We start from the raw sequence: 27,831 nt of genomic DNA on the forward strand, positions 1-27,831 counted from the left end.
TGTGCCATGTAAAAAAGCTAACGTTTAAGTTCCTTGCTCAGAACATGAGAACATATGAAAGTTGGTGGTTCCTTTTAACATGAGACTTCAATATTCCAAGGTAAGAGGTTTTAGGTTGTAGTTAATATAGTATTTATAGGACTATTTCTCTCTATACCATTTGTATTTAATATACCTTTGACTATTGGATGTTCTTATAGGCACTATAGTATTGCCAGTGTAACAGTATAGCTTCCATCCCCCTCCTCGCCCCTACATGGGCTCGAACCAGGAACACATCGACAACAGCCACACTCGAAGCATCGTTACCCATCGCTCCACAAAAGCCACGGCCCTTGCAGCGCAAGGGGAATAACTACTCCAAATCTAAAAGCGAGTGACGTTTGAAACAGTATTGGCGCACACCCAGCTTAACTAGCTAGCCATTTTACATTGGTTACACCAGCCATTAGGCTGATAGGCTTGAAGTCATAAACAGCGCTATGCTTGCGAAGAGCTGCTGGCAAAATGCACGAATGTGCTGTTTGAATGAATGATTACGGGCCTGCTGCTGCTCAGTCAGACTGCTCTATCAAATCTGACTTAATATGAAAACAAAACATTTATTATTTCAGTGAAATACGGAACCGTTCGGTATTTTATCTAACGGGTGGCATCCCTAAGTCTAAATATTCTTGTTACATTGCACAACCTTCAATGTATGTCATAATTACGTAAAATTCTGGCAAATTAGTTCGCAATGAGCCAGGCAAACTGTTGCATATACCCTGACTCTGTGTGCAATGAACGCAAGAGAAATGACACAATTTCACCTGGTTAATATTGCCTGCTAAACTGGAATAGTAGTTATAACTAGTGATTATGATTGATTGTTTTTTATAAGATAAGTTTAATGCTAGCTAGCAATTTACCTTGGCTTCTACTGCATTCGCGTAACAGGCAGGCTACTCGTGGAGTGCAATGGTTAGAGCGTTGGACTTGGTAACTGTGCGGTTGCAAGATTGGAACCCCTGAGCTGACAAGGTGAAAATCTGTCGTTCTACCCCTGAACAAGGCAGTTAACCCACAGTTCCTAGGCAGTCATTGAAAATAATAATGTGTTCTTAACTGACTTGCCTAGTTAAATAAAAAGGTATAAAAAAAAATTATTACAAAAATAATAATAATCGGAAATCGGCGCCCAAAAATACCGATTTCCGATTGTTATGAAAACTTGAAATCGGCCCTAATTAATCGGCCATTCCGATTAATCGGTCGACCTCTACTTCATACCAACAGCTATGGTGTCCCACGACTAGATCATAGCAAGTCAAGGGAAAGTGAATGTTTGTCCCCTTGGCCTTGCACTATTATGGCCAATATCGTACACCCCATTGGAACATATTGTGGACTGGAGTACAGGGTCAGACAGTATACAGTTTTTTGTGTTATTTTTTATTGCTTGTGTCTGTTCCCATTCTACATGATATACTGTAATAAAGAGATCCTAACCTTTCCAACAAAGGCAGAAGAACATGTAGTGGTTATCAATACCTCCACATAACTCTTTTAATTGTGCCCTGAGGGCGCCACTAACCCAGTGGCCTGGTTTCACCATAACATAGCTGTGTACTGGGGCACTCTGGAAGTGCTGGTATCAGTCACACAGACAGAATGGGACTGGGTAACTTATCCTGTTAGCGCTAGAGAGGGGCACTGTTTTCTAGCCTAGGACTATATATCACCTATAACATCTTGCGCTGTACAGTCACAGTGGCATGGCAGTTAATAGTGATTTTACCATAGCTTTGATTTTGGGCCAAGATCCTGGTTTTTGCAGCCAACCATGTCTTCAAGCTCCGCTTGTATAGACGCTGCAGCTATTGCAGTTGTATGTTATAAGGAGGGCTGTGTGTGTGTGCTGTCGTTCTGTTGTGGGTAGAGAACAGCTGAATATTTCATGGCGAGCGGCAGCAACGGGATCTGATCGCTAATGTGTGTGTACGACTGTGCGTGCGTCTCTCCGTTTCATTCCTCCGTAGTGTCTGCAGATAATTCCCTGAGAGAGAGATAGGCAGGGCAAATAGGACTGTGTGGAGGCTTGATTCTGCCTGCCCTGAAAACGAGAGGCACTTAACTGCTCTGAAATGCCACTTACCTTGGGCGAGGGAGGAGGTATGCAGTCTGGCCATGCAATATACATTCTAGACCATACTATAGCAATTTGGAGAGAGAGTGCAAATGTATAGGTAAATATCAAGTCAGTCGGTCACACACAATAGAGGAATATCAACTCTGTCTCTGTCTTTCTGTCCTTCTCTCCCTTTCTCCTTATTCTCTCTTCTATCTCTCTCTGTCTCTTTCTTTCTATCCCTCTCTCCCTTTCTCCTTATTCTCTCTCTTCTATCTCTCTCCCTGTCTCTCTTTATCCTATTTCTCCCCCTCCCCCTCTCTCTCTTCTCTCCCTGTCTCTCTCTGCCTCTTTCTCTCTGTCTCTACCTGCCTACGTTGTCATTTTGTCACTGTGTAAAGTGGTGCAGTAGGTGTTTGCTAATTCTCTCCATGTACTGTAGCAGATGGTGGCTTCAAAATGCTGAAAATGTTCCAGATAAGCAAATTATATACCCTGCTTTAACATTTATAGCAGCCTATTTCTCTGCTTCCATCCCAAATGGCACCCTATTCTATATGTAGCGCACTAGTTGTAAAACCCTTGTAAAACCCTTGTAAAACTGACCATCCTACCAATCCTCGACTTTGGCGATGTAATTTACAAAATAGCCTCCAATACCCTACTCAACAAATTGGATGCAGTCTATCACAGTGCAATCCGTTTTGTCACCAAAGCCCCATATACTACCCACCATTGCGACCTGTACGCTCTCGTTGGCTGGCCCTTGCTTCATACTCGTCGCCAAACCCACTGGCTCCATGTCATCTACAAGACCCTGCTAGGTAAAGTCCCCCCTTATCTCAGCTCGCTGGTCACCATAGCATCTCCCACCTGTAGCACACGCTCCAGCAGGTATATCTCTCTAGTCACCCCCAAAACCAATTCTTTCTTTGGCCGCCTCTCCTTCCAGTTCTCTGCTGCCAATGACTGGAACGAACTACAAAAATCTCTGAAACTGGAAACACTTATCTCCCTCACTAGCTTTAAGCACCAACCATGCATCCCACTGCTGGCTTGCCGGGTTGGTCCTGTTCAGTCCCTGGATGGGAGACCATATGCTGCTGGTGTTGTAGGGCCAGTAAGAGGCACTTTCCTCTGGTCTAAAAAAACATCCCAATGCCCCAGGGCAGTGATTGGGGACATTGCCCTGTGTACGGTGCCGTCTTTCTGATGGGACGTTAAACGGGTGTTCTGACCATCTGTGGTCACTAAAGATCCCATAGCACTTATTGTAAGATTAGGGGTGTTAACCCCGGTGTCCTGGCTAAATTCCCAAGCTGGCCCTCATACAGTGCCTTGCAAAACTATTCATCTCCCTTGGCGTTTTTCATATTTTGTTGCATTACAGCCTGTCATTTAAATGGATTTTTATTTGGATTTCATGTAATGGACATACACAAAATAGTCCAAATTGGCAAAGTGAATTGAAAAAAATTACTGAAATGAAAAAAAAAAAAACGGAAAAGGGTTGCATGCATATGTATTCACCCCCTTTACTAATTACCTTTAGAAGTCACATAATTAGTTAAATGAAGTCCACCTGTGTGCAATCTTAGTGTCACATGATCTGTCACATGATCTCAGTATGTATACACCTGTTCTGAAAAGCCCCAGAGTCTGCAACACCACTAAGCAAGGGGCACCACCAAGCAAGCGTCACCATGAAGACCAAGGAGTTCTCCAAGTACAGATCAGGGTTGGGTTATAAAAAAATATCAGAAACTTTGAACATCCCACGTATCACCATTAAATCCATTATTAAAAAATGGAAAGAACAGGCCCGGTAATCTGGAATTTAATTATTTTTGGGGGAGGGGGGTGTATCATTTGATTCCTATCACTTTGAAGATGCAAAATATTTTTTATTGTGAAACAAACAAGAAATAAGACAAAAAAACTGAAAACTTGAGCATGCAACTATTCACCCCCAAATACTGCACACCAGCAGAACCCCCAAATGCAAAACTTTGTAGAGCCACCTTTTGCAGCAATTACAGCTGCAAGTCTCTTGGGGTATGTCTCTATAAGCTTGGCACATCTAGCCACTGGGATTTTTGCCCATTGTTCAAGGAAAAACTCCAGCTCCTACAAGTTGGATGGGTTCTGATTGTGTGAAGTAATCTTTAAGTCATACACACAGATTCTCAATTGGATTGAGGTCTAGGCTTTGACTAGGCCATTCCAAGACATTTACAGTGGGGCAAAAAAGTATTTAGTCAGCCACCAATTGTGCAAGTTCTCCCACTTAAAAAGATGAGAGAGGCCTGTAATTTTCACCATATGTACACTTCAACTATGACAGACAAAATGAGAAAAAGAAATCCAGAGAATCACATTGTAGGATTTTTTATTAATTTATTTGCAAATTATGGTGGAAAATAAGTATTTGGTCAATAACAAAAGTTTATCTCAATACTTTGTTATATACCCTTTGTTGGCAATGACAGAGGTGAAACGTTTTCTGTAAATCTTCACAAGGTTTTCACACACTGTTGCTGGTATTTTGGCCCATTCCTCCATGCAGATCTCCTCTAGAACAGTGATGTTTTGGGGCTGTTGCTGGGCAACACGGACTTTCAACTCCCTCCAAAGATTTTCTATGGGGTTGAGATCTGGAGACTGGCTAGGCCTCTCCAGGACCTTGAAATGCTTCTTATGAAGCCACTCCTTCATTGCCCGGGCGGTGTGTTTGTCATGCTGAAAGACCCAGCCACGTTTCATCTTCAATGCCCTTGCTGATGGAAGGAGATTTTCACTCAAAATCTCACGATACATGGCCCCATTCATTCTTTCCTTTACATGGATCAGTCGTCCTGGTCCCTTTGCAGAAAAACAGCCCCAAAGCATGATGTTTCCACCCCCATGCTTCACAGTAGGTATGGTGTTCTTTGGATGCAACTCAGCATTCTTTGTCCTCCAAACACGACGAGTTGAGTTTTTACCAAAAAGTTATATTTTGGTTTCATCTGACCATATGATATTCTCCCAATCTTCTTCGGATCATCCAAATGCTCTCTAGCAAACTTCAGACGGGCCTGGACATGTCTGAAGCAGGGGGACACGTCTGGCACTGCAGGATTTGAGTCCCTGGCGACGTAGTGTGTTACTGATGGTAGGCTTTGTTACTTTGGTCCCAGCTCTCTGCAGGTCATTCACTAGGTCCCCCTGTGTGGTTCTGGGATTTTTGCTCACCGTTCTTGTGATCATTTTGACCCCACGGGGTGAGATCTTGCGTGGAGCCCCAGATCGAGGGAGATTATCAGTTGTCTTGTATGTCTTCCATTTCCTAATAATTGCTCCCACAGTTGATTTCTTCAAACCAAGCTGCTTACCTATTGCAGATTCAGTCTTCCCAGCCTGGTGCAGGTCTACAATTTTGTTTCTGGTGTCCTTTGACAGCTCTTTGGTCTTGGCCATAGTGGAGTTTGGAGTGTGACTGTTTGAGGTTGTGGACAGGTGTCTTTTACACTGATAACAAGTTCAAACAGGTGCCATTAATACAGGTAACGAGTGGAGGACAGAGGAGCCTCTTAAAGAAGAAGTTACAGGTCTGTGAGAGCCAGAAATCTTGCTTGTTTGTAGGTGACCAAATACTTATTTTCCACCATAATTTGCAAATAAATTCATGAAAAATCCTACAATGTGATTTTCTGGATTTGTTCCTTCTAATTTTGTCTGTCATAGTTGAAGTGTACCTATGATGAAAATTACAGGCCTCTCTCATCTTTTTAAGCGGGAGAACTTGCACAATTGGTGGCTGACTAAGTACTTTTTTGCCCCACTGTACACAGATCGCATGAGAGAGGAAAGTACACAACACAATGAAGAGTGAGATGGATAGAGACAGTTCATGAAAGTATGCCTTATCTACTTTGAAGAACTAGTCAAATGATTTAGTCAGACAGCTCTGCAGCATACGTTAGGCAGGCTAGTTTAGCTAAATAGGATGACAGTACAGTATGGGGAGCACAGATAATGTTGTTTGGCTGCTACTACCTGAGCAGAGATGAGAAATATGATTTTTAAAGAATGAAAAATTACGAAGTCATCAAATCAAAACAAAGGAAGATACACAACTGAAATATTCTATCATTTCATAGTAATTTCCTATGTTCTATTTGATGTCTACCCAATGTGGACCTGACGGAGACAATGGAATATTTTTTATATTTTGCCAATTGAATGTCCACTGTTTTAGGTTTTGGAATTTCAATTAAAAAGATCTAATATCATATTAATCTCATTCTTTCGTAATGCATGTGATGTTGATTTTTTTTTGTTAACTGTGATTATTTTTAAATAATTGTACCGAAACCGAACTGACTTCATAAACCACTAATCGCTCATCACTAACGGATACAGGTTTTTATAAACTTATAATTTAAAATGGATAATGTACCTGTAACCACCCCAACAAAAAAATAACAAAACAAATGCACATTTGGTCACCATTTTGTTTAAAGTCCACTTGGGTAAATGTGTTGGTTTTGTGTTCAATTCTGCATGCCCCTGCATATGAAGTAGAATAGGTCTACAGGAAAATGGTTTGCCCACTTTGGTAGAGCAGAAACATCGGACTGTGTGTGTGTGCATGTGTGTGGCCGTGGTTGTGTTTGAATTCCCCCAGTCCTGCGTCTTGGCAGTAGGAGAGTAGCACTGTTGTTGGCATTCACGTCAGCCACTCCACAACAGCTACCACAACAGCTACTCCGTGCCTGGTACCCCTCACTGTATCCCTGTCTTTTCTTCCACTTAAGACCCCTCTCACTCTCTCTCTATTCCTCTCTCTCTCGCTCTTGCTCTCACACCCACTCTCTCTCTCTCTCTCTCTCTTCCCCCCTCTCTCTCTCTCTCCCCCTCCCTCTCTCTCTCTCTCTTTCTCTCACCCCCCCTCTCTCTCTTTCTCTCTCACACACACACACACACACACACACACACACACACACACACTCTCACTCTCTCCCCCCCCTCTCCCTCCTCTGTCTTGATGCTGCATAGTGAATGCTGGCAGCCTCTCAAGTCCCCACAGAACTCTGCAACATACACTATTTGTATTTCTTTTTCTTTTGGAGGAATGTGTGTGTGTGTCAGCGAGACGGAGGGAGTTTGTGTGGTTGAAAAGCATGTGTGTACTGTATGTGTGTGTGATGTGATGTGCGTGTGTGATTGGAGTCACAGCATAATGCAGTACAATAATTTGCAACAAATCTCCTCTCACTTCATTCTTCCCTCTTGATTCATATTTCACCTCACTATTCCTCCGATACACAGTTCCATTCCCCTTGAGAATTGTTTAATCACTCTACTCTTCTCTCTGTGAATAACATCAAGAAATCACAATAATGCTGGATCTGAAAGTATTACCCTCAAAGTATTACTACATGTCGCCAACTGAAATACAATACGCCAGTCTCACCCAGGTAGACCTGAATAGAATGTGAAAGGAGAAGGCCAGCCCTCTAACAAATTGCATATAAACAAATAGCTGTGGGCCAATTGGTTGACCTGTAGCCAAAGTCTTTGATTGTAAGTGAGCAAGAGAGAGAAAGAGAGAGAGAGAGCCGGGAGGGGAGCATTCCTTGCCACATAATTAGCTTTCATTTGGGTCCCCTGTCCTGGATTACCCTCTCTATCCCTCCTTCTCTTACCCCTTCCCTTCATCCCTCTTCCCACTCTCTCCATATATGCATGTCAAGCACTTGGTGATCTAGTGTCTGTGAGGTGAGGATCTGATACATGTGTCAGTTACCCCCGGAGACAGTCTTGAGTCAAAAAGACAAAGGGAGCAAAAAAGCATATATGATGAGAGGATGTCAGGAAGAAAGGGGGAGGTAGAGGCTGAGAAGTAGAGGGAGAGTGAGAGATGGAGTAAGCTGAGAAACAAAAAGAGAGAGAAGGTGAGAGCTAGGAAGAGGTGATAGAGGGAGAAATATATAGAGGAGGAGACAGAGAGAAGAGAAGTCTTCTCCACCCTGAAATGCTGCAGGGTTTGGCTTGGCACGCCAGGCACGGTCACCATTGTTTGGAGCAAGATTGTCACAAAGAAACTAGGTTGGCACAGTACAGAGGGACAAGGTGTATTGTGAGTGAACATCCCCGGGGATCAGCTTGGTTGACAGGAGAGTACCTTGTTTATGACTGTCCTGTATGGGAGACACCTCTCTGATTGGTTGGGCTAAAAGAGGAAGACAAATTTTGGTTGAATGCATTCAGTTGTGCAACTGACTAGATACCCCCCTTCCCTTTCCTTTCCTCCATTAACACCACAGTAATGACAACAGGCAGGTAGATACACAAGACACCATAGTGACAACAGCATTACCACAGACAGGTGGCTAGTGCTACCACAGTGAGATGCTATCTTTGGTTGAATTTTGCAACAGAAAGGCTGCTGTATAGGTAAAAGAGTCCTACGAAGTGTACCGCACTCTAAATGATAACTCTGATTCATCAAATTCCACATGCTGACCGCAAGGCACGCAGAGGGTAGTACGCACAGCCGAACACACCATTGGGTGCACACAGTCTGCCCTCCAGGACATCTACAACACCAGGTGTTGCAGGAAGGCCAAGAAGATCATCAGGGACCTGAGCCACGGCCTGTTCTCCCCGCTTCCATCACTCTGACGCGGGCAGTACTGGAGCATCATGGTGAAAACTGACTGGCCAATAGCTTCTACCCCCCTGGGACACAGCCTGACTCTATCCTTCTACTACCCCTGCCAAAGTCAACTTACATGTTGTGAGACAGTTGGGCTCAGCAGGCTCAGACTGTGTGGGTTTAACATTAAGATGCTGGGCCCTGGGAGAGGGAGAGGTGGGGGAAGAAGTACACAGAGGAGGGGAGCTGGGGAGGAGAGGAATAGGGGAGATTGGGGAGGTGATAATGCAAGAGGGAGGTGTTAAGGATGTAGCTGTGTTGTGGTGTTGGCCTTTTGGGATCCGCTGTTGTTGACTTAAATATACTCAAATATTAATTTATTTTCTTTATTTAACTGGGCAAGTCAGTTAAGAACAAATTCTTGTTTACAATGACGGCCTAAACTGGCCAAACCAAGACGACGCTAGGCCAATTGTGCACCACCCAAGGGACTCCCAATCACCGCCGGTTGTGATACAGCCTGGAATCGAACCAGGGTCTGTAGGGATGCCTCAAGTATTGAGATGCAGTGCCTTAGACCACTGCACCACTCGGGAGCCCCAGGCTATCAGGAAGGGAAGGAAGGAGGAGAGAAGCCTCAGCCTTCCCCTCTCTTAGGGGGTAGGGGATCTGGGGAGGTTGGTGGGGTGGAGAGTTCATCACCAGATCTCAAAGTCCATTGTTCCAGTGGAGTGTGTGAGTGACGGAGAGTGTGTGTGTCACTCTGTCTTTTTTAGACGTTAGTTTCTTTTGCTCTTCCACTGACAGTCTGTAGCCTACCGTCTATCTCCCTCGGTCTGAAATACAATTTCTCGCCATTCACTCTTCCTCTCTCTCTCTCTCTCTCTCTCTCTCGCTCTCTCTCTCTCTCTCTCATATACCCACACAGAAGCTCAAATATGCAAACAACTTATTATACACCTGATTGGGACACCTGACACTCTCAAATCATCAAACCCACACAGAACTCCATCGCTCCACTTTTCAGGTTTTGAACCTGTAGATAAATGTGCCGTGTCATTGGATGAGACTGTTTGAGTGGAGATAGCATGTCACTTCCCCCCTCTCGTAAAGCCGCTCTGTTCTATGGAAGAGAGGCAGGGCAGGGCAGGGCTCTCTCTCTCTCTCTGTCTCTCTCTGTCTCTCTCTCTCTCTCTCTCTCTCTCTCGGCCAGCTCAGCTGAAGCCAGTTGCTCAGCAACAACCCAGGGAGGAGGGGGGAGTGGCCTAATCTCAACAACTGTTGCCAGAACTGAGCTCCCTCTGTGTGAATGTGAGCCAGCCGGAGAGCGAACAACCAAATGAGTGTGTGTGAGAGAGTTGCTGCATCTCTGCATGTGTGTGAGAGAGTGAGGTAGTTGCAGTGTGTGTGAGTTGTGCTCTCACAGAGGAGCTAAGCCAGCCAGCACAGTTTTAGAGGCTCTGAAAGAGCACTCTCTCCTCTCCTCCTTTTCTCTCCCTCTTTTTCTGGACAACACTGATCCAAAAGACTGCCATTTGGACTATCTAAACCCCTGCCACTTTCTGTACTGATCTGGCTTCACCTGTGTGTGTAAGAAGAAAGGCAGAGGACTTAGCCCTTGGTTTGAGGGGCGAGTTGGATGACTTCTGCAGATGAGGGCTTGGCCGGTGGAGTGTTGGGCCAGGGGGACCACCATGGCTCCCCTCAAATAATGGATGGGGTAAGAGACAGAGCCTCTTTGCTACGGGACGGGGGTAGGGAGACAGAGGGGTAGAAGGATAAGAGAGAAGGATCTGGGGCGGAGGTTAGAGGTTGGGGGATCTGGGAGTGTGGAGAGTTCAGCACCAGAGCTCAAAGTCCATTGTTCCAGTGTGAGGGACGGAGAGTGTGTGTTTTGTGTGTGTGTCTGCGTATGACCCTTTCTCTCTCTCACTCTCTTTCTGTCACTCTGTCTTTTTCAGACATTAGTTTCTTTTGCTCTTTCTTCCACTGACAGTCTGTAGGCTACCGTCTATCTCTTTTAACAAAATACAATTAATCACCATTCACTCTTCATCTCTCGCCTCCCTCTCTGACCAGCTAGCCCCGGATTTCAATAATCCCATTACAATCAGAGGAGGGGTGAACCGAGACAGCACCCCGCAACCGGCTGTACACACACACACACACACACACACACACACACACACACACACACACACACACACACACACACAGAGAGAGAAGAGAGAGAGAGTTTTTAAGTGTACAATATGGGCTGAGGCTTAATGTTGTCCACTCCAGCTGTGTAACTTAGCCTATGGTTCAGTGAGAAAGGAGAAGTTTATCCCACACAACAATGTGTCAAAAAAGGAAGTCTTACATTCAAGCTGTCGGAATGGATGATAGGGTTTCACAATGTTTGAGTTTCCTTGATCAGTGCCTGTGACTTTGTCAATATAATTACCGACATGTTGTAATTGTGGTCTCAGTTCCACAGAAAAGAGGAAAGGTGTCTGTTTATCATACGGTAGATAGCTAGTTTCTCTCACAGTGACATGTGACATGGCTAGCCGTATCTGTTTGAATAAGACGGCTCATGTTCTGTAACAAAACATTACGTAATGAGATGTGTCCTCTTCTTCTGATAGCTGATAGGCCTAAGCTATATCGTTTTGGTCCAAACCAGATCTACCTGTCTAACACTGTATTTTGATCTGGGCAGGAATAACTACACTAAACAAAAATATAAACGCAACATGTAAAGTGTTGGTCCCATGTTTCAAGAGCTGAAATAAAAGATCCCAGAAATGTTCCATATGCACAAAAAGCTTATTTCTCCCAAATGTTGTGAACAAATTTGTTTACCTCCCTGTTAGTGAGCATTTCTCCTTTGCCAAGATAATTCATCCACCTGACAGGTGTGTCATATCAAGAAGCTGATTAAACGGCATGATTATTACACAGGTGCACCTTGTGCTGGGGACAATAAAAGGCCACTCTAAAATGTGCAGTTTTGTCACATAACACAATACCACAGATGTCTCAAGTTGAGGGAGCGTGCAATTGGCATGCTGACTGCAGGAATGTCCACCAGAGCTGTTGCCAGAGAATTAAATGTTCTCTACCATAAGCCGCCTCCAACGTCATTTTTAGAGAATTTGGCAGTAAGTCCAACCGTAGACCACGTGTGGGCGAGCAGTTTGCTGATGTCAACATTGTGAACAGATTGCCCCATGGTGGCAGTAGGGTTATGGTATGGGTATGCATAAGCTACAGACAATAAGCACAATTGCATTTAATCGATGGCAATTTGAATGCACAAAGATACCGTGACGAGATCCTGAGGCCCATTGTCATGCCATTCATCCGCTGCCATCACCTCATGTTTCAGCATGATAATGCACGGCCCCATGTCGCAAGGATCTGTACACAATTCCTGGAAGGTAAAAATGTCCCAGTTCTTCCATGGCCTGCAAACTCACCAGACATGTCACCCATTGAGCATTTTTTGGGTGTTCTGTATCGACGTGTATGACAGCATGTTCCAGTTCCTGCCAACATCCAGCAACTTTACACAGCCATTGAAGAGGAGTGGGACAACATTCCACAGGCCACAATCAACAGCCTGATCAACTCTATACAAAGGAGATGTGTCGAACTGCATGAGACAAACGGTGGTCACACCAGATACCGACCGGTTTTCTGATCCATGCCCCTACCTTTTTTTAACGTATACGTGACCAACAGATGCATATCTGTATTCCCAGTCATGTGAAATCCATAGATTAGTGTCAAATAAATGTATTCAAATTGACTGATTTCCTTATATGAACTATAACTCAGTAAAATCTTTTAAATTGTTGCATGTTGCGTTTATATTTTTGATCAGTATAGATAATAGTCACGGTCATTATAGACACTGACCCAGGATGAATGGTCTATAATCCACTCAAAACAATAATTCCTCTTGAACTTTAAACAGTTCATGTGTGTATGTGTGTGTGCTTGCATGCGTTTTTGTGTCCGTAAGTGTGTCTACTGGTGGGGGTCGTTCTAACGGCTGAGAGCTGAATGTGTTACCAGGCTGATAGAAGGGAGCTGAGAGGGGCTGGGTCAGTGATACCTGCTGTGTGTTAGTGCTGTCCTATTAAATACTATTAAATGATGTAAGCCACACTTCCCTTAGATGTAGAGGAGAGTCTGGATAGTATGGAGAACTAGCCAATACTGACAGAAGGTAACACACTCTCTCCACAGAAAAACAATGGACTTTATTATCTAAAGTTCATGGCACCAAAGTAATATTATATTAAAGACATGGCACCTCTCTATCACTTTCCACTCTCCATTCCAAGGGCATTTTTAGCACGGCTTTTCTGAACCCTGATATGGCCTGTCTCCATTATGGCGTCTATATCAGGGCTTTATTCTGGTAGTCGGGGTTGGTTTTGTTTTGATATGAAACAACTGCCTCTAACTGGTTTGTTTGAACATGACCAGGGCCCAGTTGCTCAACACTTGTTGCTCAATGTCAACAGGTTTAACACCATGAGGACAAATGGATGGCCAGCATGTTGATGACACTGTAATATGACTCCTAGGGCACTGATACCGATACTAGGGAATATTACACAGACTACATTGGCTCTCTCACCCTCTCTTTATCTGTCTTGAGTATGCGTTCCTGAAATACTCTGTCAGATAGTCAGGATGACCGACCCATACCAAGGATACCTTTTATCTATCTGACACGCATGCACGCACGCACGCACGCACGCACACACACACACACACACACACACACACATACAGTACACACACAAAATAAAACACACACACATACACATACCCTACTCAACATAACCCCTGATACTCCCCAGTATAAAACTTGAAATCTCACACCCCAGCCTAATCCTAGTCCTGCCTTGAGGAAAGAAAAAACAGCTGAGGGAAATGTCACCACAGGGCCGTCCAGCCCGTGTGGCACAGAGACACAAACACATGTTTGTTCCCACCTGGCTCTTCAGGGAACAGGTAGCTGATTAGGTTACTAGGAATGTTCTCCAGGACAAAGGAATGGAGAACATTTTTTACTGGGAAACCCAATACAGCCAATTGGGTTGATACAGGGATACAGGGACACTCTGGAAAACACAGGACAGGAAACACTCTGGGGTGGGTGTGGGTGTGTGAAATGGGTCCTTCCTATCGTCGAAGATAAAGCGTGTGTTTGTTTGAAACACACACGCTGAAAACGTGACAGATCAATGGCACATAATGAATGGTGGTTTGGAGAAGCTGAGTCCACAGAGAGACTCGAGGACCTACTACTGTACAGGTGTCCTAGAACAAGTATACAGGAGCAGCTGTCAGTTATGAGGTTGTGTGTATGAGGGTGTGTGTCCATTTCTAAGTGTTTGTGTTTGTGTGTGTCTATAGTTTGTGTCAGCACGTGCCTCACACATTTCTGTTTGTGTCTGTGTGTCTCAGTAGCCGAAAGCTGAAGTGCTTATAGAGACTTCTAGTGATTACTTTACAGAATGCTGCTGGATTATGAGTCATCAGTTCCTGTTCTCTTCTGACTCTCAGGTTTTTTTTACTCCGTCTGTGACTGTGTGGGCTGAGAGTCTCTCCATTGCTGCAAGAGGTTGAATCATAAAGATCCAAAACACACACATAGGAAACACTGGAAATAACCTCAGCTGTACTCAGAGAAGGAAACATACTGACTAAACAGTTAACACATAGGCCTACTGGTAAAGGACAGTAAAATAGACTTAAAAAGCAATATTGTTTAGTTACTGCACAGGTAGACTCCATTGTGTTGGAGAGAGCACTTGAATCAAATGCCGGCTGCTGAGTTAGAGTGTAAGACAGAGATAAAGAGACTGAAAAGCGCTCTGCATTGCGTCAACAGTATGAGATTTGGTTCTTATCTTCGCAAGCACAGTCAAGAGAAACACCAGCAAAGCCAAAGTATGCCTCTCTCTCTCTCTCTCTTTCCTTCACTGTCTCTCACTCACCCAGTCTATCTTTTTTTCCTCCCTCTTGGTCTCTCTCCCTCTCCCCCACTCCTGTATCTGCTGACACACACAATTGAATTTCGCCAGTCAATGTCTGTCCCAGTGGGTGGCTGCTCATACCTGCTGCTCTCTCTCGCTCTCTTTCTCTCGCTCGCTTTCTCGCTCGCTTTCTCGCTCGCTTTCTCACTCGCTTTCTCTCGCTTTCGCTCTCTCCGTCCCTCATCTCGCCAACATACCCAATATCCATAAAAGATCATCCAGACTTTAATCCAAGGAATAATTATCCAGACTATCTGAATATTTCCCATCTCTGGACCACGGGAGAGAGAGATGCAGATGGTGGGAAAATGATAGGAGCCAGGCTAGAATACATGGTATAGCTAAATTATCCTTTCAGATTTCCCATGTGGAAGTTGAAAGGAGGTAATACGACGCATGTCTCGTTCTGTCTCGTTCTCTTAGGCTAAGTAGAAGGAGAAGAGAGAGTGGAAACATTGCCAGTGGAAAACTTGTCCTTAGGCGTTAAGTATAGTATAGTATAGTATAGCATATATACCTTGTTGTTATGGTGAGATGTTGGCCTGCATCATGCTCACTGTTCAGTCCTGATGAAGCAGCTTCTTAAACCATCTCCCATCCTCTTCCTTCTTCCTCAGTCAATAGTAGTGTGAACTGCATGGTTATCCAGATGATTGCCTACTGGACCTGGGCTGCAGATCAATGACATGTCCAGCGCTCAAATGTTATTGACCTTCAGCACCACATAGGATCAGAGAGGGAGTAGTCCATTTTATTCATTAGTCTTAGGAACAGTGTTGTCTCCACTTAAAAGGAACTTAGTCCTGGGAAAGAGGTAGTTGTCGATCAGAGGTGTTTTAAGGCTTTTACAATATTGTTAATGTTACATGACATTTGCGAGAGAATTAGAGTGAGAGAGAAAGATGTGTGAAAGTGGAGGCTACAACTTTCTGTTTGAGCAGGATAAATGTAGCCCAAATTCATCCCATGTGTGTGTTAACATATTCATGTTATCTCGCCATACTCTGAACAGATGGTGCTTTAAAATGGAAATGTCTCTTTTCCACTAACTTGCTGAATTTTTCCAAACTATTATCAATGTTTTTTCCAAGGTTTGTATGCCAACATGCTGTAAATATCTTGGACATGTTTGACTACGTATTTGCATGAATATCATTGAATATCATGCTGCATTATACTGGGAACTAAAGTTGAGATGATTCAGAAGTGTTATAAAGGTGTACTTTACTGTTGTATAACACATACATATACAGTGCAGGTGTACTATCTTAATTGATCACTGTTGTGAGAGCGGGAAATGCAAGTTGTAGTGTATTCAAGTTTTAAGAAGGCGTCTAAAGTTAGTCATTTTCACTTTAACATGTCAGACTTGACTTATCCAAACAAAAAAATGTGTCAACCTCTAAACACATGTCCATTAATTGTAACCATCGGGTTCTTGGTCACTCCCCAATTGCTCAGTTTTGCCGGACGGCCAGCTCTAGGAATTGTCTTGGTGGTTCTAAACTTCTTCCATTTAAGAATGATGGAGTCCACTGTGTTCTTGGGGACCTTCAATGCTGCAGACATTTTTGGTACCCTTCCCCAGATCTGTGCCCCGACACAAACCTGTCTCAGAGATCTATGGACAATTCCTTCGACCTCATGGCTTGGTTTTTGCTCGGACATGCACTGTCAACTGTGGGACATTACATAGACAGGTGTGTGCCTTTCCAAGTCCAATCAATTGAATTTACCACAGGTGGTCTCCAATCAACTTGTCGAAACATATCAAGGATGATCTATGGAAACAGGATGCAACTGAACTCAATTTTGAGTCTCATATGAAAAAGGGTCTGAATACTTATGTAAATAAGGTATTTCTGTTTTTTATTTTTAATGTATTTGCTAACATTTCTAATAACCTGTTTTCGCTTTGTCATTATGGGGTATTGGGTTTAGATTGATGAGGATTTGTATTTATGCCATCTGTTTTAGAATAAGGCTGTAACGTAACGAAATGTGTGAAAAAGTCAAGGGGTCTGAATATTTCTGAATGCACTCTACGTATAAAATTTGTAAAACAGTATGTAAACATTATTAAAGTGACTACTGTTCCATTATTAAAGTGACCAGTGATTCCGTGTCTATGTTCATAGGGCAGCAGCCTCTAAGGTGCAGGGTTGAGTAACCGGGTGGTAGCCGGCTAGTGATGGCTATTTAACAATCTGATGGCCTTGAGATAGAAGCTATTTTTCAGTCTCTTGGTCCCAGCTTTCATGCACCTGTACTGACCTCACATTCTGGATGATAGCGGGATGAACAGGCCGTGGCTCGGGTGGTTGTTGTCCTTGATGATCTTTTTGGTCTCCCTATGACATCAAGTGCTGTTGGAGTCCTTGAGGGCAGGCGGTATGTTGGGCACACCGCACCACCCTCTGGAGAGCCCTGCGGTGCAGTTTCCGTACCAGGCGGTACAGGATGCTCTCAATTGTGCATAATGTGCTCCAGCAACTTAGACTATCCCTAGTGACCTTTATTGTTCAAACTAGAACCCATAACAAATGTATGATGAATGTTTTGTCTTTTTACATTTCACCATGTCCAACACCAAACATTACCCAAGAGCTAGTATGGCATCCATAGTCATACTGTAGTAAGAGGAGCGTCAACACGACAGGAAACTTGTCTTCAGATTCCCCTCCCTCTAAGTTTCTGTTGGCCAGATGGAACTTAGGGAATCGTGAGTCTTAGTCATTCCCATGGTTGGTGAAGCTGGTGTCAAGCCTCATGCCTCAATTATAAATTTAATCTTTCATTCTCCCACTCTATCTCAGTTTTTCCCCCTTCTCTCTCTCTATTTCTTTCTACGTCCTCCCACTCTATCTCAGTTTTTCCCCCTTCTCTCTCTCTATTTCTTTCTACGTCCTCCCACTCTATCTCAGTTTTTTCCCCTTCTCTTTCTCTCTCTCTCTCTCTCTCTTTCTCTCACTCTCTATTCCTTTCTTTTCTTTCTCCACGTTGGTTCAACGTCATTTCATTGTGTGGGCCCAGTGGGATATCATGTGTGAAAGTAGTCGCTACATCTGCCCAAGTCTGTTTGAGCCAGATTAATCTAGTCTCGATTCATCCCATATGTGTATTAATATATTCATGTTATCTCAAAATACTCTGAACAGATGGTGCTTTAAAATGTAAATGTAATTTTCCCACTAACATCAACTTGCTGACGTGACCAAACTATATTCATCAGTGTTTTTCCAAGAAAAACTCTGGAGGTTTGTGTGACAACATGTTGGAAATAGCATAGAAGTGTTTGCATGTATTTGCATGAGTATAATTTGACTGTGGGTCCAGCTAAGAATATGTGGATGCTAATGCTCTTGCGTAACTGATGAACTGATATTAGTACAGGAACTAATATCATACATTAAGTTAGTTGAGATGGATTCCGTAATGTTTTACAGACATACTGTTGAATATCACAAACACACCTTGTACATGCACTGTAGATGCTTGTTGCTTAGTGGTAATTGTTGTTAAGGTGCTCCAGCAAGTGTGTCTGCCCAGCAACTTTATTGTTCAAACTTGAAGCCATAACAAATTAATGATGTATGTTTTTTGTTTTGCATTTCACCATGCCCGATACCACCCACAGCATTACCCAAGAGCTATGGTATGACACACCATATTACCACACAGTGTAGGTTAAACATCCCACGGTCATTAGACTGACACCCTATTTCCCCTTCCTCCCTCCCTCTAAGTTTCTGTTCATTGTCTAAGTCAATCCCATGGCTAGTGAAGCTGGTGTCAAGCCTCATGCCTCTATCTCAGTTTCTCCCCCCTTCTCTCTGACTCGCTCTCCCTCTTTCTCTCATCCCTCTCTGTGATCTCTCCACTCTGTTCTCCCTCAGTGGGTGTGTGACTGGAGGGGAAGAGCAGTTCCTTTCTTTCTCTCCTCTTCCTTTCTTTCTCCCTGTCTTTTCCCTCTCTCATGTCCTCTCCTCTAGTGCGCTGGATGTGAATAATAGATGGCTCTACTGATCCTCCTCTCAGAGATCCATGCTGTTCTCTCTCTCTCTCTCTCTCTCTCTCTCTCTCTCGCAGCACACAAACCCAATGTCTGCAGGAGCACCTTCTGGTTAATAGTAATGATTTGTCATGACTGTATCTAGCGCTTCTTTGCTGTCCAAAGCACTTTATATTGTAACTCAGTGCTTGCACCACCGATGTGGAGCCATTTCTCATTCTCTCTTTTTGTGCAGTGCTATTGTTACGCCCCTGAAAACAGGGGAGAAATAATCACGAGAGTGATACGGTGTTGTATTCTCAATTCAACGTTTAGTGTAATCATTTCACAAAAGTAACACATTACAAAACAACAGAAAACCCATTATACAAATAACACAGCAAAATATCTTATTAACAACGTACATGTTCATTCACAATCGACATAAAATGGCAGCTACTCTCAGTACGATGCTATTCTTCACTTCAACCGAGCAGGGCTAATATTACTCTCTTCAAACTTAACTCTAACTTCCTTAAGACGTTACTAAGACAGACCTTAAACACTCTTGACATGTTAGTGAGTTATAACATTTAAATTACTATTTTTATCATCAACAAAGTACCTGAAAACAGGGGAGAAATTATCACGAGAGTGATACGGTGTTGTATTCTCAATTCAACGTTTAGTGTAATGAGAAAAGACCGCGATTTTCCCCAGGAATATGGGTGGAGACAAGAGCAATCGATCTCCGGATCATAGATTAAGAGCATTTCGTAGATCACAGATTAACACTTTTAGGCACCACAAAATAAAGTAATCAATATAACATTTACACATTACTCTCACAATTTGTACCCTTTGACAGATTTGAACTTTAACACAATTATATGAATGTTATCAATCTCTATCAACTAATACTGAATGCATCTTTTTAACCTTAGATGTTTTAAGATCCTCACATACTATGAACTTACTAATACTTTTTAATGTATAACAGGCTATGAATATTTCCTTTAACCTGTCACACTCTCCCCGACAAAATAAATGTTGTCCCAACATTACCAACATTGTCTTCTTCAACAGTCCGTATGCACTGGACCTAGAAAATCCTCTTCTGTAAGGTAGTACTTGAGCAGAGGTCAAGGGTCACAGTTCAAATATAACTAACAAGTTATATTCACAGTCCTTATCTGTTGACCAGCTATATAACATAAGCAGTCTTTGCTCATACTATTGATCAACAGTCCATCAATTTTAATGATCTATATGCATAGTCTGCAAATTGTCTCTTTTGACAGTCTGTGAAATCAGACAGTAGTCCATGGTCAAACATGTCAACTCTGTAGCCTCATGTTTGCTGAAGCCCATACATGTAAGGTGGCTGAAAGTAACATTGCTGTAGTGATGGCAGCCATGGAACCAGTCCTGGTGCAGAGTAGACAGGGAACAACTGTGGCTGTGGCTGTATACTGTAGCAGGAAGGGATACCAAGCTGATCATAAGTGATACATCTTGGAGGGTGTCTCTCTCTTTGTGGCAGCTGGTAGGCTGGTTCCTCAGGTTCAGCAGCATCAGTATATGAAGGAAAGGCACTTGGTGGATGATCATCAGGCAAATTTTCAGCAGCCAAGTCTTTAACTGTTGTTGTCTCCTCCAGCTGCTTTTCAACAAGAGGCTGTGCTGGTAGCGTATCAGGGACTGGCACTGCAACTGTCTGTTTCACTGTTGGGGGCCTGTGTTCCCACTCTCTCACTGGTTCAGCATTCCTCTCCTCAGGTACTGTAGGAGATGTGGGAACCTGTAGCGGCTCATGATGAAGGTCATATTCATCCCCACTGTCTTCATCATAATCTAGAGTCTGTGATGCAGGCTGGTGTCTCCTTGTTTTCTGACTTTTGTCCACTTTGGTCATTTCTGGTTGTGTCTCAAAAGGTAAGTGGTCACAGGACATGAGCAGATTTCTGTGCAGGACCCTGGAGCGTCCCCTACCCTTTTCTGGTCTCAATTCATAAATCGGCAGGTCTGAACCCATTTGTCTCACCACTGTGTGAATTGTATCTTCCCAATAGTTACGGCGTTTTCCTGGTCCTCCTCTTGGTGTCAGGTTTTTAATCAGAACTCGCTAGCCAGGCTGTAGCACTGAACTCCTAACTTTAGTGTCATAGTACTTCTTACTTCTTTCAGCGGCTTTCTGAGCATTTTCATTTGCAATGGCATATGCTTCTTCCATCCCTCGTTTCCAGTTCTCCACATATTCTCGCTGGTCACTGGAACCTGCCTCTGTGCACAATCCAAAGAGCATATCAACTGGAAGCCTGGGTGATCTCCCAAACAGAAGATAAAATGGTGAATAGCCAGCCACTTCGCAACGGGTGCAGTTATAGGCATAAACCAGTTTGTTTAGAGACTCCTTCCAATTTGACTTTTGTGTCTCAGTTAGTGTCTTTAACATTTGCAACAATGTTCTGTTCATGCGTTCCGCTTGACCGTTTCCCATCGGGTGATAGGGTGTTGTCCTGGACCCCGCCATGCCACTGAGTTTCTTTAACTGATGGAACAACTGATTTTCAAATTCTCCCCCTTGGTCATGGTGGATGCGGGACAGGAACCCAAACTTCAGGGCAAAGTCATTGAAGATGAGATTTGCAGCAGTTTTACCTGACTTTGATGTGGTGGCGTAGGCTTGAGTGTAACGTGTAAAATGATCAACAATCACGAGGATGTACTCATATCCCCCTTTGCATCTGTCGAGATGAAGGAAGTCAATACATACCAGTTCAAATGGCTGTGTTGTCACAATGTTTGTCAGAGGAGCTCTTGTTGCATGGGCTGGCTTTTTCTGCTTGACACAGCTACAAGTTTTAGTCACATAGTGCTCGATGTCAGATTGCATATATGGCCAGAAGAAGCGGTCACGTACTAGTGATACAGTGCGGTCAGTACCTTGGTGTCCCATGTTATTGTGCAACTCTTCCATCACTTTACCTTTGTACTGCTCTGGTAGAACTAACTGCTTGCGGGCTGTAGTGATTCTGTACAGAATGCCATCACTGTCTATTGTCAATTTGTCCCATTCTCTGAATAGGCATTTTGTCTTTGGACTGAATTTCTTTTGCTCTTTAACTGGCAGTTTGGAACCCGACAGTTTGAAATTGAGCACAGGACGGATGACCAGAACAGATTCTTGTGCTTCTCTTATCCCATCTTTTGGGATCGAGCTGGTTGTTGCAGTGGTTGTCTCACCTTCAGCTGATACTGACATCGATGCAGCTGAAAATGACCAAGGTACAACAGCCTCTTTCTGTACCTCAACTGCTTGTATCGTGGCGGCGATGGTGTCTGGTGGAAGCTCCTCAGAACATTCTCTCATCAGTGACTCTACATCCAGTGGCATCCTTGACAAAGCATCTGCATCACCGTTCTCTCTGCCTGGCCTGTACTTTATTGTAAAGTGGAAATCAGCCAAGTCTGCAACCCACCTGGAAGTGGTTGCGTTCAGTTTTGCAGTAGACAGAATGTAGCAGAGCGGGTTGTTATCGCTGTATACAGTGAAGGTCGGAGCATAGTACAAATAGTCATGGAACTTATCAGTGATTGCCCATTTTAGAGCTAGAAATTCTAGCTTGCTCGAGTGGTAGTGATAGTTCTTCTCAGCTGCTGTTAAGGTTCGAGAGCCATAAGCAATGACCCTAAGCTTCCCCTCTTGCTTTTGGTAAAGAACTGCTCCCAAGCCTTGGTGTGACGCATCAGTGTGTACAACAAATGGCTGAGTGAAATCAGGGAAACCTAAAACTGGTGGGTGAAGCAAACACTCAATCAGCTGTTCAAGTGCCTGTTGATGCTGGTCAGTCCACAGGATTGGCTTGTTTGAGGGCACCACATGACTTACTTTCTTTGTTTTTGTTTTCCGTGGGTGGTCAGGTAATTTCTCTGAATCTGCTTTCAGGAGGTCATAAAGGCAGCTGGCACTCCTAGAAAAGTCTTTGATGTACTGTCTGTAGTAAGTGAGTAAACCAAGCATTTTTCTGAGCTGGCCCACAGTCTCTGGTCTGATTTCTTTCAATGCTCTTACTGCTTCAAAATCGGCTGGGTCAACTTGGCTGCCCTCTGCAGACACTATTCTGCCCAAATAACGGACCTGGGGTTTAAAGAGATAACACTTACTTGGTTTGAGTGTAATGCCATACTCTCTGAGACGCTGCAAAACTTTTCGCACATCATTCACATGGCTGTTGAATGTTTTACTGAAAACTAGCGTGTCGTCCAGATAAGGAATGCAGATGTTATCCCGGAGCCCTTCCAAACACTCCTCCATACACCGCTGAAAAGCTGCAGGAGCGTTCATGAGGCCGAATGGCATACGTATCCACTCATAGAGTCCCCACGGTGTCACAAATGCTGTCAGTGGTCTGCTCTCTTCAGAGATGAACCCCTGGTGATACGCTTTCCCCTGATCTAAGAGGGAGAACCAGGAATTACCACCTAAACTGTCCATGATGTCTTGGACCCGAGGGATGGGCTGGCGGTCGGGATGTGTCTTTCTGTTCAGGTCTCTGTAATCTATACACAACCGGAGGGTCCCGTCCTTCTTACGAACGCACACGACAGGTGAAGAATATGAAGAGTTTGACTTCCTAACCCAGCCCTGGACTATGAGGTCATAAATGTAACCCTTCATCTCCTGATACAGTGGCCTGGGCACTGACATGTATGTGCGCTTTACTGGAGTCTTTTAGAGAAATAGTCATTTTCAATCGTTCAATGCAGCCAATGTCATTGTCTGATCTGGAGAAGGAGTGACACTCTTCTCTAAGCATTTGCCTAACAACCTCTCTCTGTTCTTCGGTTAGGTGAGTTAAATCTACTGGTGGATCCCACTGTTCAGTAGCAGTACATGGGGTTCGAACGCTGGTGTGATTCACTGTGGCTGGGGTGACAGTTTTTTCAAAGACTTGGGCAGGTAACACAGTCATAATGGTTTGTACTGTACCGATTATTGTGCGTCCTAGCAGGGCAATGTCGTGGTCAGTGGGGTTCTCCCCCCTTCTCTCTGACTCGCTCTCCCTCTTTCTCTCATCCCTCTCTGTGATCTCTCCACTCTGTTCTCCCTCAGTGGGTGTGTGACTGGAGGGGAAGAGCAGTTCCTTTCTTTCTCTCCTCTTCCTTTCTTTCTCCCTGTCTTTTCCCTCTCTCATGTCCTCTCCTCTAGTGCGCTGGATGTGAATAATAGATGGCTCTACTGATCCTCCTCTCAGAGATCCATGCTGTTCTCTCTCTCTCTCTCTCTCTCTCTCTCTCGCAGCACACAAACCCAATGTCTGCAGGAGCACCTTCTGGTTAATAGTAATGATTTGTCATGACTGTATCTAGCGCTTCTCTGCTGTCCAAAGCACTTTATATTGTAACTCAGTGCTTGCACCACCGATGTGGAGCCATTTCTCATTCTCTCTTTTTGTGCAGTGCTATCACCCACCTGGCAATCATCTCTCAGTAACTCTCATTCTCCTCTACCTGTGATAAGACAGCTAACTGACACTGACCTCACTTTAGTACCTATTGTCCCTGTGACACACAATCCCACGTCTGTAGGAGCCTCTAGTGTTTTTATATTAGTGTAGATAAAGAAAAGGGAAGGAGGAGAGGAAGACATCTTTAGACTATTGATATGCATCCCTTGAAATATAATTGCTTTCATGTTTGTAGTGTAGATAGAGGTGAGGAGACGAGGACAGGAAGACAGCGTAGACTATTGAGAAGCGTCCTTCTGAATTATCCTCTCTTTAGTCTTTAGACACAAACACAGCATTGCATCGCCCAGAGCTGGAGCCGCTCTACTCTACTGTGTGTAGCAGAGCATCAATAACAGTGATTTTACTGATGGGCTTTTCCCTCTCCAATGAGTGAGCAGGCCATGATGAGCCTAATAAAGACGTCTGGCAGGCTGGGTCGGCCGATGACTGAGGGTGTGAGGAGAGTAGAAATGGGAGAGAGAGGAGAGATGGGATAGAGGAGATGGGATAGAGGAGAGGAGAGATGGGAGAGGAGAGATGGTAGAGAGGAGAGATGGAAGACTTACAGTGGGGCAAAAAAGTATTTAGTCAGCCACCAATTGTGCAAGTTCTCCCACTTAAAAAGATGAGAGAGGCCTGTAATTTTCATCATAGGTACACTTCAACTATGGCAGACAAAATTAGAAAACAAAATCCAGAAAATCACATTGTAGGATTTTTTATTTATTTATTTGCAAATTATGGTGGAAAATAAGTATTATGCCTGGTGGCATACCAAGGACTCTTTGGTAATAGAAAAGCCTTCTTCTACTCCATCACCTCTCCCCTTTCCCTCTCTTCACACCTTCCAGACCCTGATCTCACTTGGGATGTGTGGAGGAAGAGAGAGAGGGAGAGGGTGGAATGAGTGATGGCCTGGATATAAGGAAACCAGGCCAGAACCCCTGGGTCTTGGGTCTCTCTCAGGTGGTTGGGGGCTTCCCATCTCCCACCTAATCGTTGATTGTAAGTTAGAGAGAGAGAAAGAGATTGAGAAAGAGTGAGAAAGAGACCAGAGAGAGAGAAAGACTGAGCGAGAGAGATTGAGAGAGAGGGAGAGAGATGGAGAGGGAGAGGACTCTAGTTGGAGGAGGCAAAAGAGGCATATAGCAGGAGACAGTGATCAAGTGTACACTACCCCCAGCTCATAAAGCCTGTGCTAACATGGCATCATAAAGAAGAGTGCAACCCCCTCTGGCATTCAAGGCAACACCCAGTGGCTGCTCTGCGGCCATTTGGCAACCTCCACAGACATCTATATATAAGGCTCTGACAGCATCCTGGTGCACTTTTGGGAACACAACAAGAACATAGAGATGTGTACTGTAGGTATCCTAGGGATATGTGCCAAATGACTCCCATATAGTGTACTACATAGGGAACAAGGTGCCATTTGAGACGCAGCCTAGATATTCAGTTGTTATGGCCGCCAGGCTTTCCAGGATCAGTTTGTTTGTTGCGCGAGGATCAGGTAAAGAAGCTGTTATTGCCCTTCCTTGACCTGCCCGCTTCCCACACGCACACACTTCTGCACGCACACAAACACACACTCGCTTACGCACACACACGTACGCACACACACGCAGACACACATGCCAACACAACTTAATTGGTGGCATTAGGACATAGTTAGGGAATAGAAAAGAAGCCTTTTTACACTCCATTACCTCATCCCCTCTACATCTCCTCACACCCTCCAGCCCCTGACGTCACCTGGGATGTGTGGAAGCGTGTTGGCCTGGATATAAGAAAATCAGACCAGAGCCCCTGGGTCTCGGTCTCTCCTGGGTCTTGATCTCTCAGGTTGTTGGGGGCTTCCCATCCCTCACTTGATTTTGAATGGGAAACCAGAGAGAGAGAGCGAGAGGGAGAGTTATAGAGAGAAAGAGGGAGAGAGTTAGAGAGACAGAGAACTCCAGTAAGTGATCCAGAGCTATCAATGTTAGAGAAGAGCAAGAATGGGCATATCCTGGGAGGTGGTAATCAACTGTACACTCTCTGATGCTCATAAATCTTGTACTAACATGGCACATGGCATTATTAAAGCAGAGTGCAACACCCTCTGGCATTCAAGTAACACCCACTGGCTGCTGTGAGGTCATTTGGCAACCTCCACAGACTGTATATATATGGCTCTGACAGCATCCTGGTGCACTTTTGGGAACACAGTGATGTGTTAGCCCGAGGTAGCCTAGGTATTCAGCTGTTATGGCCGGCAGGCTTTTCACAGGAGTAGTTTGTTGTGCAAGGATCCGGTAGAGAAGCCGGTCTCCATACACACACTGCCACACACACACACAACAACTCCACCCCCTCGGCCCCTCCCATTGATCACCCTGTTCCCACTGTTGTCAGAAAGGCTAAGGAGTGACTGGAGGAGTGCCAGCTGAACCCTGTCCAAAACAAACCACTACCCCATCCTTTTCTACCCTGTCTCTTCTGACCTAAGCTACCAACTGCTTACTGGCATAAAGGCATTCACCCACCCTGACCAAACTGTCCCAGTCTCTATTGTACTGGACTACCAGTGCTGGGGTGGCGCTGTCGGTGTTTGTGTGTGTGTGCGTGCGTGTTTGTGTGAGTGAGAGTATATGTGTGTGTGAGTGCGTGTGTGCAGAAGGGGTGTGTGTGTGCCTTCATTTTGTTTGTCTGTCTTTCTGTCCGTCCATCTGCCCTCAACTGAACTTTAATTCAGACTTAATGGAGGCCCTGTCTGAGTCTCATGTCTTGAGGGAGAAGACCTTTGGAAGTCGCTCAACTTCTGCACACTGAACTGTACTTTAACCAGATCCTACGCTGTACACTGGCTATGCAAAACGGCTTCGTCACGCCCAAATAGTTCTTCAGCCACAGGTGTCAATTCGGGTTAATCAACACCATTCACCTAAAATCGTACCAATTCTTTCTACTGTGTGTTTTTCTTTGTGCGTTTCCTGTAAGGAATTTACACTCTTCACTCTGCCTCCACTACTGCTACTTTTTTCTTGCAGTGTAATATTTCCATCCCGAGAGGTGCGATGGGGCCTAGGTTATTGCCTCTACCCCATGCTGGGTGGCATTCCATGGGGCATGGAGATGTGAAGACCCCCTCCTGGTCCTCTATGGAATACTAAACAGGCTCTTTCTCCTTGTATTGTCCCTGGCCCTCCCTGCCTCAGGGTCCCTGCTGCTGTCCCTTAATCCTACAGACAGAGTGTGTGTGTGTGTGTGTGTGTGTGTGTGTGTGTGTGTGTGTGTGTGTGTGTGTGTGTGTGTGTGCGCACGAGTGTGCACGATCAAAGGGCGGGTATGTGTGTTTGTGTGTTTATGTGCGATCAAGGGTTGGGTGTGTGTTCTGGGAGGCAGACATGCTCCAACAGCGCTTTAGTGAATTTAGGAATAGTGCTTTTGGCTTCCAGCCCTGAGTTTTTGTCCGTTAGCAGTTCAACCAGTATTGAGAGAGAGAGAGAGATCAGTTAGAGGTGACAGCCCTTGAGTGATATTGCCTTTAC

The 27,831-nt window shown here is 44.4% G+C and overlaps 1 protein-coding gene across 3 annotated transcripts in view; it reads left to right on the plus strand.

The window, feature by feature from the left end:
* Positions 1 to 27,831, plus strand: part of rab11fip4a (RAB11 family interacting protein 4 (class II) a) — an 87,343-nt gene that overhangs the window by 40,195 nt on the left and 19,317 nt on the right. The window contains exon 1 of one of the 3 annotated variants that reach the window (XM_024396542.2): positions 10,054 to 10,473. The exons of the other annotated variants lie outside the window; for them this stretch is intronic. Coding sequence (XP_024252310.1) covers positions 10,393 to 10,473 — 81 coding nt within the window. The 5' untranslated portion in view covers positions 10,054 to 10,392. Of the gene's footprint in view, positions 1 to 10,053; positions 10,474 to 27,831 lie in introns of those variants that run through there. 3 annotated transcript variants of the gene reach the window in all.

Source organism: Oncorhynchus tshawytscha, linkage group LG32 (assembly GCF_018296145.1).
Source record: "Oncorhynchus tshawytscha isolate Ot180627B linkage group LG32, Otsh_v2.0, whole genome shotgun sequence".
Classification (NCBI taxonomy): domain Eukaryota; kingdom Metazoa; phylum Chordata; class Actinopteri; order Salmoniformes; family Salmonidae; genus Oncorhynchus; species Oncorhynchus tshawytscha.